General features: G+C 33.9%; 1 protein-coding gene across 4 annotated transcripts in view; it reads left to right on the top strand.

Annotated features, from left to right (window-relative positions):
* The window catches only part of SLC30A9 (solute carrier family 30 member 9), a 32,724-nt gene that overhangs the window by 9,321 nt on the left and 8,228 nt on the right, over window positions 1-15,175 (top strand). For all 4 annotated transcript variants that reach the window (XM_053940136.1, XM_053940135.1, XM_053940138.1 and 1 more), the window contains 11 exons: window positions 124-182; window positions 891-958; window positions 2,274-2,376; window positions 4,193-4,248; window positions 5,569-5,704; window positions 6,148-6,187; window positions 6,595-6,666; window positions 7,124-7,231; window positions 8,156-8,321; window positions 11,744-11,873; window positions 14,530-14,643. In XM_053940136.1, the coding sequence (XP_053796111.1) occupies window positions 124-182; window positions 891-958; window positions 2,274-2,376; window positions 4,193-4,248; window positions 5,569-5,704; window positions 6,148-6,187; window positions 6,595-6,666; window positions 7,124-7,231; window positions 8,156-8,321; window positions 11,744-11,873; window positions 14,530-14,643 (1,052 nt within the window). The remainder of the gene's footprint in view (window positions 1-123; window positions 183-890; window positions 959-2,273; window positions 2,377-4,192; window positions 4,249-5,568; window positions 5,705-6,147; window positions 6,188-6,594; window positions 6,667-7,123; window positions 7,232-8,155; window positions 8,322-11,743; window positions 11,874-14,529; window positions 14,644-15,175) is intronic.

Raw genomic sequence — 15,175 nt, 5'->3', positions numbered from 1 at the left:
TTCTTTCACAGGTAGATCATCTAGCTCTTATTAGAATTTGGCTGCTGCATAAAACAAGTACACTTCAATTCCTGAAACTACTGGTTAATAGTACATATTCATGATGTGAATTTTGTACTGCAGATCTGTTTAGAAACCAAAGGCTGTTGTGGGAATACAAGGAGTTCTTTGGAAATACTAAGGTAAGGACATTTTCAAGTGTTTGGCTAGAAAAGTGTAGTGAAATGTGTTATGATACCTTTTGAAGGACAATTTGTGTAACTGAATATTAGTGGGAGATTTTTTTGCACTGAAATATACCAGATCTATATCTAATTGTTATGCAGTAGTCAATGTTGTGATGACAGCTTGAATGGGTTCCTGCTGTGACAGTGTAATCCACCAGTAAGAGGGTTTTTTTTCAGTTGCCTTCTTATAAAAATTTCAGCTGTACTCATGATTTCAAGAACAGCCACTACTATGTATAGTGAATATATTGTTAATTAAAAAACCCTAAGTAAGTTTCTTTAAGAACAAAAGACCCCAGAAGATGAATGCTTTTGTCTATATGCTGCTGGCCCTTCCTCTTTGCTTAAGTAGACATACACCCTAGATCCAGGTGCTTGGCTGTATATTGGGTGTATAGAATGATTCCTTAGTGGGCTCTGGGCCTTATGGCTGCAGTGGCCTCTGCTGGAGACTTCATTGGGTGTTTATCTTTTTAATAGCCAACCATTTGTAGAAATACATAAGACCCAACTGCAGTTTGGCTTAACATTCTGTAGTAAATTAGTTACCTTTAAGAACTTTTGCAATACAGGGCAGTGCAAAGTTTTTTATTGAATTTATATGGTAGGTGTCTCATGAGATCAAGATTTAGTTATTAAATAATCTGTTATTTCTTTATGTAGCCACGCTCCAGTACAGCAGCTATGTTTTTCAAGGGACCAGGGAAGGTGGTAATGGTAGCTATTTGCATGTAAGTAAAAAAAAAAAAAAAAAAAAAAAATTTGTTTATGCAATAAAAAATACTTTATTTATATTATCCTGGGAATAGGAACAGTGTGTGTATTTAAGATAAAGATACCTGTGTCTGTAACTAAAGTTAATAGGTTTATTTGTTTATTGTTGATAGGAGAGAGTTTATGTGAATACATTGATCAATACATAGAGATCAGGTATTGAATGTATCTCTGATGAGAGAAGAGCAATTTTTTTGGAGTTGATCACACTATACAGTTTTTTAAAGTAAAAACTAAAATTTTGAAGGACCTGAAGAAGAAGGTATTTAAAGTTGTCCTTTTTTCTTGCTCCTTCTTGAGAGGAAGCTTTTAATACATTTGAAAGAATCTTCAATATAACCAACAGAAAATAATTCACTTTTGTCTGTATACTGTTATTTCTTTTCTAATTGCAAAGTGCCTTCTCAGAAGCTGCTGGGTTTGCTTCCTCTAACTTGAATATAATTTCTGGCACATGTTAAAATATGACACTAGAAGATGTTAATAGGTTCTTATAACACTTTAGTTAGATACTTAAAAAATTGGCAATAAATGAAACTCATGTTGAAAAAGATAGAAGAGAATTTTATAATTCTCCAGTCTGATTTTCTGTGCAATATGTTTGTAGCAATTAACCCACTGATTCTGATAATGTTTGAAGTGTAGACTTGGATTTTGGTGTTAATAGTTACCAATATGCAACATAAGACAATGTTTACTCCAGTAAACCTGTAGCTGTAAAAATGTCTTCACAATGAACACCTTAATGGAGAAGTTCTATAGATAATTTTTACAATGTAATCTAGTGACAGCCTTGTCTCTCTGTCTGTTGTCTCACATTTGTATCCTACTGAGAATGGCTCAGACTGAGGGTGAAGTAGGGAACCTTGCACTACAGTATTGGCAGAGGATATGTAGGATTTTCAAAGGATTGAAAAAATAGCAAAGGAAGTTGTAAAGACTTGTATTCTCCCACTGGTAGAAAATTACTTGCTGTGAGTAGTGAGTGTGATGATAGTTTTCAGGAAGTGTAACTTATTTGGAACTGCTTAGAAGTCAATGATTTCTGAAAAATAAATTGTGTATCTTTATCAAGTTTAGCCAAAAGGACTTTTTTCACAGTGACCATGCAGAAAATCTCTATGAATTATCTGTCTGCAGAGCTCTCTAATTATTAAACTGCTATTTGAGTTGACCCATTTCTGGCAGATAATGCATGATTGTACAGCACTTCTGGCCTTGCTGAAAATATTAAACATCAAATATTCTGTTATTTCTTCTCTTTGTTTTCAGAAATGGGTTGAACTTTTTTTTTAAGCTACTTGCTTGGGTTTACACGGGTTCTGCAAGTATGTTTTCAGAAGCCATACATTCTTTAGCAGACACATGTAACCAGGTGAGTATTTTTTCCCATTCTGCTAAAGTTAGTACTTGTAATAAAACTGGGAAAAAAGACAGATATTTACAGTAGTTGTAGTGCATTGAATAAAAAAAATAGGATGTTTCTTAATTTTTATTAACATAAAAATGAGAAGTCAGAATATAGATTTTGAAGTTTTTTAGAAATAAATTGGAAGAGGGGAGTCACAGTAAGAACTGTACTTGGCTGCTTCATGGATCATGAGTGGTACTTGAAGCTAAAATGATTTTGGTTACTATTTTGGTTAAATGTTAACTTGAAATGCTTTTCCTGTCAATTATTGTAATACAATGACAGACTTTGTTACTTATTCATCTCTAGGTAGAATTATGATGAGAATTTGGGCATCTTGTTTTCTTTTTCTGTTCCTAGATTACCTATCAGCCTGTCACAGCACATATATGGCACATTTACTTTGAGAAGTGGAGTGGCAGGCTCAGAATTGGACATTAATATTGGACAATAATATTAATGTGCAGGGTTAAAATTAATGTTGTTTTTTCTACTGTTTTCTATAGTATACTTGAAGCATATGTTATGAGACCTTGAAATGATATTGAAAGGCTTTGAGGGGAAAAAAATCAACCCTTAAAGAAAGGGTTGAAGGAAAGGCTCCTGCAGCTCAAGCAAGAGGAGTTCTTGGGTAGCTTGTAACTCATAAAATGGAATCGTCTTATGCTCCTCCAAATTTGAGCAATCGGTGGAACTTCAGAGCAGACTGAATATCTTGAAAAGGCTATTAACATAGTTTTGGCAAACGTTTTGCTTGAGTTGGACCCTGTATGTTTCTCTGTCCAGAAAGACTGAGTTGACAACTCACATTTTGTTTGAGGGTTTCACACAACCTTTTAGCTGATCCAGATGTAAAGTGGAGACAAGGGTGCTCCTAATTCAATTGATAGTACTTAAATTTATGGCGAAGCCAACCTTAAAGTGTGTGATTTTTCACTTGGCCAAGTGTGTCAATGTATAGGTGAACCAAGTTTGATAGTGGTATTATATACATTGAAGAGCTATTCTGTTTTGTAAATATCAAAGTTGAACATTCCGCTGAAATGAGGAGAGTTTGTTTTGTTTTTCCAAATAATTGAGTATGTGGTTTTAGGAAAAACGCAGGAAAAGCCTTGCTTCCTCAAAGCAGCTTGCTGCTGCAAAGACTAAAGTATCTGCATTTTAATACTTGTTACTATGTTTCATTATCCGTAGTCTTAAACAAAACATGTGCTTTGCAAAGTTCAAGTCTAGATTTATAACTTCCTGCATCAACAACTTAATACATGCCTAATTAAATATATCCCAGGTAGGCAATTTAGATAGCAAGAGGTTATTTCTTCCTTTAAAATATGCTGATAAGTTGCAGTGTAAAGTTACTGTTTAAATGTTGTCATCACCCTACTACACCACAGTCTCAGTATAGTTTCTCTTCAAGAGGGATTTATTTAAATAGCTTTTTTCCCTGAACAACTTCATTCCTTCACACTGAAGCACAGCAATAACAGTTGTGACTGCACGTAATGTTCATTTTCAGTTGTGATTCTAAAATTGTAATTAACAATAATTATATATACACACACCATATAATTGCATATATATTATATATGTAGGTATAACTAACAATTTTTTGGGAGTGGTAAATTTAGATGACAAATTTTGAGGATTATATTCCAGCTCTAATAAGATATCAGTAGCAAAGCATATATGCAGTTCAACAAATTACATCTGCCTTTAACCTTTCAAGTTCAGTTGATACAGAATGATTCTATATTTTATTTTAACCTTTTGTCTTAAATAGGCGTTGCTAGCTTTGGGCATCAGTCAGTCTGCAAGGACGCCTGACCCTAGTCATCCGTAAGCTTTTTGAGTAAATAAAGATTCTGGTAACTATATATAGCAGTAAGATTAGTTCTTGTTTGTGCATCACCTTGTTCTTTTTCATTTGCTGTTTTGTGTCATTTCTGAAACATATTGTTTCTGATTTTACAACAGATAAAATAAGAAAAGTGTTTTCTTTTGAGTTCCAGGAGTTGGGGCTTCAGTGGCTTTGTGCATGTGTTGTTTTTTTTTTTTTTTTTTTTTTTAATTTTTGTGGTACACTTTTGCTATGTTTTATTTTAATTGTCATTATTTCTCTAAGTTGTTCTGGGCTCTTCTGCTTCTTCCAACTAATAGATCTACTTTTTAAACACTGTTCATGTGAATCACACGATTTTTTAAAAAATAAAAATTACTGTCCTCTTCCTTTTTTCAGCAAAGTGCTTTTATTGCAAGCTAGTTACTTGTCCCATAAGGAGTTGTGTTTGCCATAAACTGCTCTTTGTTTGTATCTAGTAACAGGGATATTACTTGATAAGTTCTTACAAGGTCATGAAAGTTATAAGCTGTACTCTCCGTGATATTTTCTCGGTGTTGAGCTGTTTTACTCCTCATATGTTTGGACAAGTCATTCATTCTTTAAGTACTAGTTCAAAAATGTGTCTAATTTATGGGATTAGTTATGCTTTTTTTCATTAACAGCATCATTAAAATTTGAAAAATTTATATCTTAAATTTGTGCAAATATTCATCATAGCTCGTTTTTCCCTCTCACTCTCTTCTTCCTCAATATAGACAAAAGAAGTGTATTGTTTGTAGATGGAGTTAAAATCAAAAAAAGAAATAAACACAAACTTTTAATATTGCTTTAATTCCTCCACTGCACTTAAAAACTGCAAGTGTTGGATGTCTGTAGTTAGCTGAACTACTGAGAGATGTGTAAATTTTATTCCCATTAAATTAGCTTTATGAATTATGTAGACTGGCTGCTCATAAAACTAGAGTCCATATTTAGACTAGCAGTTCACTAAAACCTTAAAGTGAATGTTGTTCATTTTGGGTTTTTTTCAATTGTAAAATAAAATCCTCAGTCATTGTACAAGAGCTAATGCAGATGTTTAAAAACAAGTTAGAAAAACATTCATGTTTGATGTCCTTATGTGTATTAGATACCTTTTTTCAAGTAGGGTTTTTTCCCCCCTTGGATTAGATTAGATTTAGCAGCTTTGACTTAAATAGATGCCAAGTCATACGATGATAATTTGAGACATGTAAATATTAATGGCAACTTTGAAATATGTTTGTAGAGATGTAGAATCTTATATTCCTAAAATAATTTTCTTTCCTTTCTTCTAGGTATGGTTTCACAAATATGCGCTATATTGCCTCCCTGATTAGTGGAGTAGGCATTTTCATGATGGGCGCAGGACTTTCTTGGTATCATGGGATCATGGGTTTACTCCACCCTCATCCTGTAGAATCTCTACTCTGGGTAAGGTACTCTTGTGGATAATGTATTGATATTGACCAGTATTTTAATAAAAACAGTGGCATAGTCTGAAATTCACTTCCCGGTCTGATTCAGTTTGAGTCCCAACACAATTAAATCAAACCATTCTTAATGAAAATGGGTTTTAAGAAAAAAAAAAAAATCTTTAAACTATAGTTGATCCTGCCTCAAAATGAGCTGTTCTCTAAACCCTGCATCTTCCTTTCATATCCCCCCCTCCAAGAGGTCCTCCTTTCCTGTTTTGGAATATATTGCATGATCCAATTATTATTGGTTTCCTTCTGTTTAGAGACAGTTACATGACACTGTGGGTAATGTGGTTCTGGAATGCTACCTTTGGATAGCCTGTGTTGAAGAGATCTGTAGAAATATGCATAGCATATCATATATCATATCATATCATATTCTTGTTTTTTTCCATACAGGCATACTGCATTTTAGCAGGATCATTGGTATCAGAAGGAGGTATGCAGTTTCAATTTAAGTATTTGTAATCTCTTAAAATTGCGATATCAGTAATTACAGTAATAACTGATCTTTGCTTACACAGTGAGGTTTTGAGCTCTGTTGCAAATACTTGTAAACAAACAAAAAGAAACGTGAAAACTTTTCTTTTTTGTATAAGTCTATATAATAAGAAGTTGAAGAACACAAAATTTGGAAAGTAGACATGGATTGCCTTTTTGGTATTAAACTATCAATGAATATAACTGTTCTGATTTGTATGGGAGACACACTTGTGGAAAAAAAGTAACTGTACTTTAAATAAAGTACCAATAATCAGACCTTTCTTGGTGATCTGTTCCTCTTTTCAAAATGGAAACAAGTCCTTTTGCCTCTAGCAATTTTGAGCAACAACTTTGTCGTTTCAGCCACCCTACTTGTTGCTATAAATGAAATTCGGAGGAGTGCTCGAGCCAAGGGTCTTTCATTTTATCAATATGGTATGTATCATTATAGCAGTAAGTATGTAGTATTATTTAAAACACAATCAGTTTGCTAGGATTTCCACAATGATAGAAGCAATTTTCTGTTTTCCTTTTTACTTTTCCCTTTATTGATCTATTTTCTATTCTACTAACAAATAACATTTTACAAATTAGGTGAGAACTGTTGATTTAAGAGTGCTAATTAAATACTTGGCTAAGTGCACGTATTTTTCAGCATAAATACCCCTTTTAATTTTTCTAACATTTTTGAGAAGCTTCCATAATTGGGCTTGTTCTGTATATGTATAAATGCTTTCCGAAGTGTGAGCATATGCAAAAATTCAGTTTGCACCTATATAACTGCATAAATTGTTCTTTTAAATTGCTGTTGTTAGTATAGTTTAAGTACTATGCATAATGTAGTAAAGCTAAATTTTCAGAGCAACATAACTTTTTTCTGTTGTGTGTGCAGTTGTGCAGAGTCGTGATCCTAGTACCAATGTGGTGTTACTGGAGGATGCTGCAGCAGTCTTGAGTGTGGCTGTAGCTGCTACCTGTATGGGGCTGACTTCTTTGACAGGTAAAATTCTGCACAGAGGAAAGCAGAATGTGGATTTTTTCCCCATGCATGATATGAACACAGAGCATTTAGTTTATATTGGTTGACTTAAATACGTCTCTGCTCTTCATTTCTGATACTTGTACTCTGTAAGCAGATTTTTGAGCTATTTTGTCATACAAACTAAGTTATTTTTTACCAAAGATAAGATGATCTGTATGCCAAGTGGTTCAAAGTATATCTTTGCTGCAGAATTAAGTTTTCTAAAGAGGGATGATTACTTATTCATCCCTTTTTAAGTATTGATTTTTTAAGAGAATAAATGTTTGTTTCTTCTGGCTTCTAATGACTTAATTGCAATTTTCCCTTTTTATATAGAAGGAATTTTTAAATTTCATTTCTAGTTTCCTTCATCAGCTTAAAAACACAGTACTATTTCTATAGCTCTGAACATGAATAAGTGTTTGAAACTTAGGAAGTACTGTATTCCAGAAATGGTTAATACTTGCAAATTTTTGAGTTACTGATAAAAGAAGACTGGATTTTGTGCTGCTACCTATGTTTCAGTGTATATAACTTTGTGTATAAATTTATGTTTACTAATATAGGAACACATACAGACAAGAGTTTACTCATTTATTAGTCCTGCAGGAGACAGGAGGGGTCAAGGGACAGGAGGGACTTAAGGCTTTGTTTTATGATAAATTGTTTTGTTCCAGCTTCATCATGTTCCTCAGTAGGAAAAAAATTCCACTGAATTAAGAAAAAAAAAGTAAAATAAATGATAAACTTAAAAAAAAAAAAAAAAAAAAACCAAAAAAATCTCACTAAAAAGCAAAACCCAGAAAACCCCTCAAAACTATGTTCTCTTTTCAGCGTGAAATTGGAATTCTCTGCGATGTTTTAGAAATACACTGTGGAACTAATTTGATATGTCTTGTTTAGGAAACCCATATTATGACAGTGTGGGCTCTCTAGGTGTTGGAACTTTATTAGGAACTGTGTCAGCATTTCTAATCTACACTAACACTGAAGCCCTGCTGGGACGATCCATTGAACCTGAACAGCTGCAGCGGCTTACTGAGTTACTGGAAAGTGATCCCGTAGTAAGGTAAGAACCTTTACAGCTCAGTCTCTACTATAAACCACAAAAAGCAAGACAACAACATTTAATGAGAGAAATCTGGTAAGATTGCTTTTAGTGTGGAATCTTCTGTATTGGGATTCTAGAGTCTATTATTTGCTGACTTCTGTGCTAAAAATATAAGAATACTTGTACCTCTAGGGTGTTCAACAGCTAAAGCAGCATTGCAGATACATTCTAACTGTCACATTAATTACAGGAATTGACAATGACCTGATGAGAAAGCCATCACAAACTTAAAACTATTTTCAAATTCATGAAATGCAAGCACTTAAATGATACTTGAATAGTTTATTAGCACTTAAATATTTAAATTCTCTTGCTGTTAATATTCAGTGTGTGGAATTCTGTAGCAATTGGCAGGATGTGCTGCAGTAGTATTATGATGCAATGGATTCTTCATGTTACTTGCTTATAAATTAACTCATTGCTAATTTCTCATTTTTAGCAAGTCTGCGATTTGTAGTAAGCTTATAGCTCATTGTAATTCTAAATCTTGCTTAAATGCTTTTCAATGAGCTATTTTAGCTTTACCCTAGTAACCTTGATTTAGAAGCAAACGTATTTTTGTTTTCTTTTAGATCTTTATTTAGGGATGTATTTCTGTGTAAATCAGCTGAAGTATTGTAGTGCTTTTTTTATTTGTAGTCATTTTTGAGCTATGGAGGGAAAAACTCCAAGCCCATTAGTTAATAACACCAGAGTACTTGAAAGAAGCTAAGTGCTGGCACCGTTACAGTTCCAAGCAAGAAGTCTGGATGACATGCCCTTCATTCCAGAAGTTAAACAAGAATTCTATTTGGAATAGAATTGTTAGAATTTTCACATGTCAGTAAATTAAGTATTTGTGGTGGCCCTGGATTAGTCTGAATGGTGAAGGATGTGTCAACAGTGCTGTGTTAGAATAGGTGAGTTCACATGACTTCTGTAGTTCTTTTTTCCAAAGTGCACAGGTGGCTTTTGCTTGTCTCAGGCTGAAATAATAAAATTTCTCCTAGGCCAAGTACCAGTTTTATATTGTATTCCATTTTGTAGGTGGCTCTAACTTCTCAAAAGAGCAGACTTAGTTCATGTTCTTCTTGCTGTAAACATTTTTTTTAAAACAAGAAGTACCTTAATTTAAAAAAAAACATGAATAATAAAAGAAATAAAGACTTGTGAGAAACTACTTTTTTTTTTTTGAGGTTAGAGGCTGAAACATGTTTAGGTTCTTATCATACTCTCTATAAGCACTTTGTCTTCAGTTATCTCTTTCTTAGATCCATTATGTTACCAGCTTTGATTCCTTTCAGTGCCCAGTTTGTCTTTGACAAGCCTGCTATCTCTAGCTTGGATAACGTACATCTTCTAAGATGACACCTGGTCTTAATCTCAGTTCTCTGCAATGTGAACTTATATTACCCTTGCTTGTTACTAGGTATAGGTAGGTATAATTTGGAGAAAAAGCTGGAAAAAAAACCAAAGGCTGAAATAAGGAAAAAAAAATTACAGCAGCTGAAATGAGGAAGCCTTTTAACATTAAGTATTTCTTCAAAGGGCTACCTGTATATTTTCTTCAATATAAGCTTTGGACTTCTAGGAGTGTCAGCAATTTTGTGAACATTCAAACTCTCACATTTTCTTAAATGGAGTTGTGTAGTAGTGTGTTGTAGTCATACATATCCTTCTGAAACCAAATATAAAAGAAAAAGCTCCTGATTGCTGGCCTGCTTCTAATAGTGACTAATATATGCTTTTTTATTTCAACCTTTCAGGCTTTTCAGTTCTCAATGCAATGCTTTTTGCAATTGCTGCTCCCAGAATATTCCTCCCTTATTCTTTCAGGTGTGGTTTGCAATGTTTATTTTCAGATGTGTTTTGCCAAATCAGAAGGAGCTCTATTAGGGAATCAATCAATATTAATCAGAAAGTATTTTAGATCCAAATTGACAAAAGGATCCAGGAGCACTGATATCTACTCCCTCAGCCCCTGTTAACACCACACTTAAGTTGCTATTCCAGCAGTAGCTTGCCTGAATATTGTGATCCACTGCTAATTATGAAGTATTTGATTATCAGACAATACTAACTGCTGTCCTACTAAAATAAGTCTCTCTGGTGGTGATATTTTTTCAACTAAATCTTGATACTTTAATTTTTTTTTATAACAGGATTGTTTGACAAGACCTACATTCCCTAAAATCTTAATGACTGGAATTAGTGTTCTTAATATAGAGTTCTCTCCACTTTTCTAACTATTTTTCCTTCAGCTGTGAAGTGAAACTGTCCTCACTTAAAAGGATGGACTTGTTTACTCTTAAATTTTGGCACAGTGTTGTTCATCTGGTTTTTGTTTTAATTCTCATCACTATTCCAAGATGAAAAATTAATTTGCCTTCACAGTTATTCTTAGTTCTTTTAACTCTTGAATATAAGTTATGGAACCTGTTGGATTAGAAGCATTTTCTTTCATTTAAATATCCAATATGCTTCTTTGCTTTAAGTAGGGAAATGCTTTGTTGTACTAATATAATCTTGCTTTTTTAAATCAAGAAGATCTTCTTGCTTCTGGTCCCAGAAAAATTAAGAACTTGTTGTTTACTACCTATATTCACATATTAGAATTTGTCCAACAAGCTGGAACAAAACTCTGCTACAGAAACCCAGAATTTTTCAAAGGACCAAAATAAAAACATTAGAGCTTTCATGTTCTAGTATTCATTAGGAGCCTTTAAATAAATATAGATTTTCAGCATTTACAAACAGGTGTATCTTGATAAGCTGTGATTAATAGTTCTGAAGGATCAAAAATGAGTTCCAAACACAATATCCATAACCTTTTCTTCAGTTAAATGTATTTTTGAAAACTCTCCAAAAGATCATGCCTTTACCAACTTTAGGAAAGGACATGTCTATAATTGAAATGTGTCCTTTCATTAATATACAACAGGTTCCTTTCCTCAAAATTGAGGTTGCTTAAAGACTGTTAATTAGTTTTATGTATATGCACAAAAAATTCTCTGCAGTGGAAAATAAGTTGGACTTAAACTTTTAACACAGAATGGGGAAATTCTCACATTTTAATTGTAGAATTTTTTTTTAATATTGTTTTTAATATACTGTTAGTCTAGTCCTAAATCTATAATGCTTCTTGTTGTCTGTCTTCTATTGCAGTGATTTATAGATATGTTGGTATTGCAGAAACCTGTGGAAGTGATATAACGAGTTAAACATAAATCAGTATTTAATGGAAGTGTGGGTGGGCAAAATGAGGTTATTTTGTCAAAGATTGACCTTTTAAAATTACAGGATAATTTTGTGGTGACAGTGTTGTTAACATGAGAAGTCAAGCTAGCTAGTGGTTTATTTTATGTTGTTTTACATTGCCTTTAAAAATGTATGTGTTTCAGAGCAATTCATGATGTTAAAGCCACAGACATGGGAATGAGCAAAGTGAGATTCAAGGCAGAAGTAGACTTTGATGGACGTGTTGTTACTCGGTCTTACCTGGAAAAACAAGATATTGAACAGCTGCTACAAGTATGTAGAAAAAATTGCTTTTGTAACCCCCAATATTTGATACTTACTTTCCAATTTCAAGTGCCTCTAAACCCAAGACTTGCCAATGGATGAGATACATTTAACTTCTTCTTTTGAAAAGTTGCAGATGTTGTTACTTTAGTAAGTGTTTTAAATGCACTTAGAGGGAACTGGATTATGTGCTGCTGAAAAAGACCTACATTTGGCCTGAGAAGGAGGAAGGTAGATTTTTTTATTTTAATTCATTACCTTTGAGATTGGCTCAGGTGGTCAAAGCCAAGTGCTAATAATGCCAAGGTTGTGTATTTGCTCCCTGCACTGGCCATTCATATAAATGTTGGAGTAAATAACCCTTGTGTGTCACTTCCACTCTCAATATTCTATGATTCTGTGATTTTTTTTTTTTTTTTGCTAGAAAATACAGATTTGTAAAAATTAAGAAATGATGAGAACATAATTCTTCCAATACATTTATTGAATTACAAGATCTGCAGTTAAAACTAGAAGCTTGTCACCTGCAAATAGGCATCTGTTTTGGCAGAGCCATGTGCCCTGGGTGTTGGTGATGCTGGGGTTCACAGGTCCAGTCGTTCAGACTCAGTGTGAATATGGATTGCCTGCATCACATGATTTAGCATGTCGATGATGTTTAAGAATTAACCATCCTTTAGTCTCAGTCTCTGATTTCAGTGTAGTTCAGAGTAGCTTTTCTTAAGCCCTCTTTTCAAGACTGAACTTTTCTCTGCTGTATTCTATATGGCAGAACTATGAAGTATGAAGAAAATAATTATTTATCTAAATTAAAAGGAGAGCTTTAAGTGCGAAAAATGTTTTGACAAGGCAGTGCTTTTGTTTTCATTGGTACCTTTCTTATGTACATCTATTTGTTTACAAAATTTCTTTCTTTTCTACCTTTTCAAAATGAAATACAGATGTCTGCATTTTGTCTGTCCATTAAGCAAGGACTTGGAAGTTATGTTTACTTTAAAATTTTACATTGCAATTTTAAAAATCGTTAGTCACTATCCCAGTTTTAAAAACATGTTAATGTCAAAATAAGAACTAGGTATGTGTATGTATAGAGCAATATCTGGTCTGTTCATATACTGGATTTCAATTTAATACATTTTTTGAGAGGTAGAGTGCTGTCAGCTGTGTACCACTGAGACACTGCAACTTTGCCTGGTTTTTGATTGCCAATTGCTTTGCTGTTGCAGTTTTTAGTATTAGTCTTCTTTCTAAGGCTTTGTTAGCTTTTATTCTTTACCTGCTATTCCCTTTGGCAATTGCATACAACCTCCACTAGTTCTTACAATACTTGGAGTATTGTTGGGAAAGATCTTCCTGATTGATTCTAGGTTTCAGTAGGCTTCAGCCATCTGAAGTCAAAGGCAGACAGTGTGCTTGCCTTTTGACCTGTACTTTTTCAAATAAGCAGCTCATTCAACTAGCACTGCTTCTTTCTATAGTTGTGAAATATTTGTTGAAATGCTGTCATTTAGATTACCTTGGTTTTTTTACTTGTTAGACTTGCTGTTATTGTAGTCATGGATTATTATGGTTCAGATATGTTTTAAGCTTACTCAATTGCATTATTCTTCAGCTTCAAAGTAGTGAGAAGGGAAAAGAAGTTGTATGTACTTGTATGCAAGAAGAATTAGTTGTTTCATAATTTGTGACTTTTTGCAATAACCTATTTATCCTAAACATACTGCAGCTGAGATAAACTACAGGACAAATGGCTTCCAGACAGATTGGTGTGAGACCTCTAAGGAAAGCTGATGGCTTTAAACTGAAAGGTGATAGACATAAAGTAGATATAAGAAAAAATTCTTTACTGTGGTGGCCAGAATGGTGAGACACTGGAACAGGTTGCCTAGAGAAGTTGTGGATGCCCCATCCCTTGAAGTGTTTAGGGCCGGGTTGGATAGGGCCCTGAGTAAGCTGGTGTGGCAGAAAGTGTCCCTGCCCATGGCAGTGGGGGAGCAACTAGATGATCTTTAAGGCCCTTTCTGACCCAAACCATTGTATGATTCTGTAGTACCTGCTTTGGTGCTCCTGATGTCTGTGGTTTTTTGGAGGGTGGAGTTCAACATCCTGTCTTCCTTAATCTCATTCCTTCCATTTCTTATGCTGTTGGTTTCTTAGTCTGAGTTCCTGTCAACTATCTTCAAGTTTCTGATGTTATGGAGGAATCATATTTACAGCAGCATTTGTCATAATCCTTGTGGACTTTCAGATGGGTTGGTTATGTGATGCCAGAGTAGACAGTGTAATGGAATAGCAAGAATGTAGAAAATGGAGAAAGAATAGATGGGGGTACCCTGCTCTGCCTTGCTGTGAGAAATACCTCAGAAATTAGATTCTCTAAACTTATTTGGAAAGTTAAGGAGGAAATCAATTGAAGATAGAAGAAGGTTTTGTATTAAATGCAGGTGTAATGATAGAGCCAGCTGTTTTCGTCAAATAGATGCCACTCTTCTGTGTCTTTGAGACACAAGAACAGATGATGTTTTGAGAGTAAATGGCAGAAGCTGAAGTGTTTTGTTTATGTTTTTTTTTTTCCTCCCCCTTGAAATATGTCAAGACCCTCTGGAGTGTTATTCCTTTATTTTCTTTTTCTCATCTCAATCTCTTAAATTTAATTTCTTCCTAGGAAATTCAGCAAGTGAAAACCCTTGAAGAATTAGAAGCCTTTATGCTAAAGCATGGTGAGAATATCGTTGATACACTAGGAGCTGAAGTAGACAGACTTGAGAAGGACCTGAAGGTAAATTTAACTGCTTATTAGTGAGTGCTTATTCTGTGATATATTTTAAACAATATCTCTGCATCTGGTTTCTGGGATTTCATTTGTAAATATGAGAGAGGGAAGGAAGTTGATATTACAAATGCAGATTTTCTTGCTGTAGTATTATTATCTGAGTTCTGACCACCAGAAAATCCTTACTTTGCCACTGCTCCATTTGTTAAATTTTTTGTTCCATTTTATACCAACATAGAACAGATTTTCATTCAATAGATCTGAATGTGTCTTTTTTACTGTATTCTCACAATGCCAGACTATTTATAGGCTATTGAATGCTGTTTTGGTTGTAAAAAAGTAATTTTTTTTGTTTTAAACTGGTTCTTAGAATTGTATCAAATAATTCTCAGAATTGTATCAAATATGTATGAGAGTGCTGTTCAACATCTTTCACTCCTGTTGAATCTGTACGGTGTTTATTTTACTTTACAAAAGCCTCTCAGCTGTCTTATCATTTTTTTTCATTCTGCAATTTAAATATCTTCTGGCTGATGCA

The sequence above is a fragment of the Vidua chalybeata genome, chromosome 4 (assembly GCF_026979565.1).
Source record: "Vidua chalybeata isolate OUT-0048 chromosome 4, bVidCha1 merged haplotype, whole genome shotgun sequence".
Taxonomy (NCBI): domain Eukaryota; kingdom Metazoa; phylum Chordata; class Aves; order Passeriformes; family Viduidae; genus Vidua; species Vidua chalybeata.
Note: the sequence above shows the minus strand (reverse complement) of the source record. Positions and strands in the feature narration are given on the sequence as shown.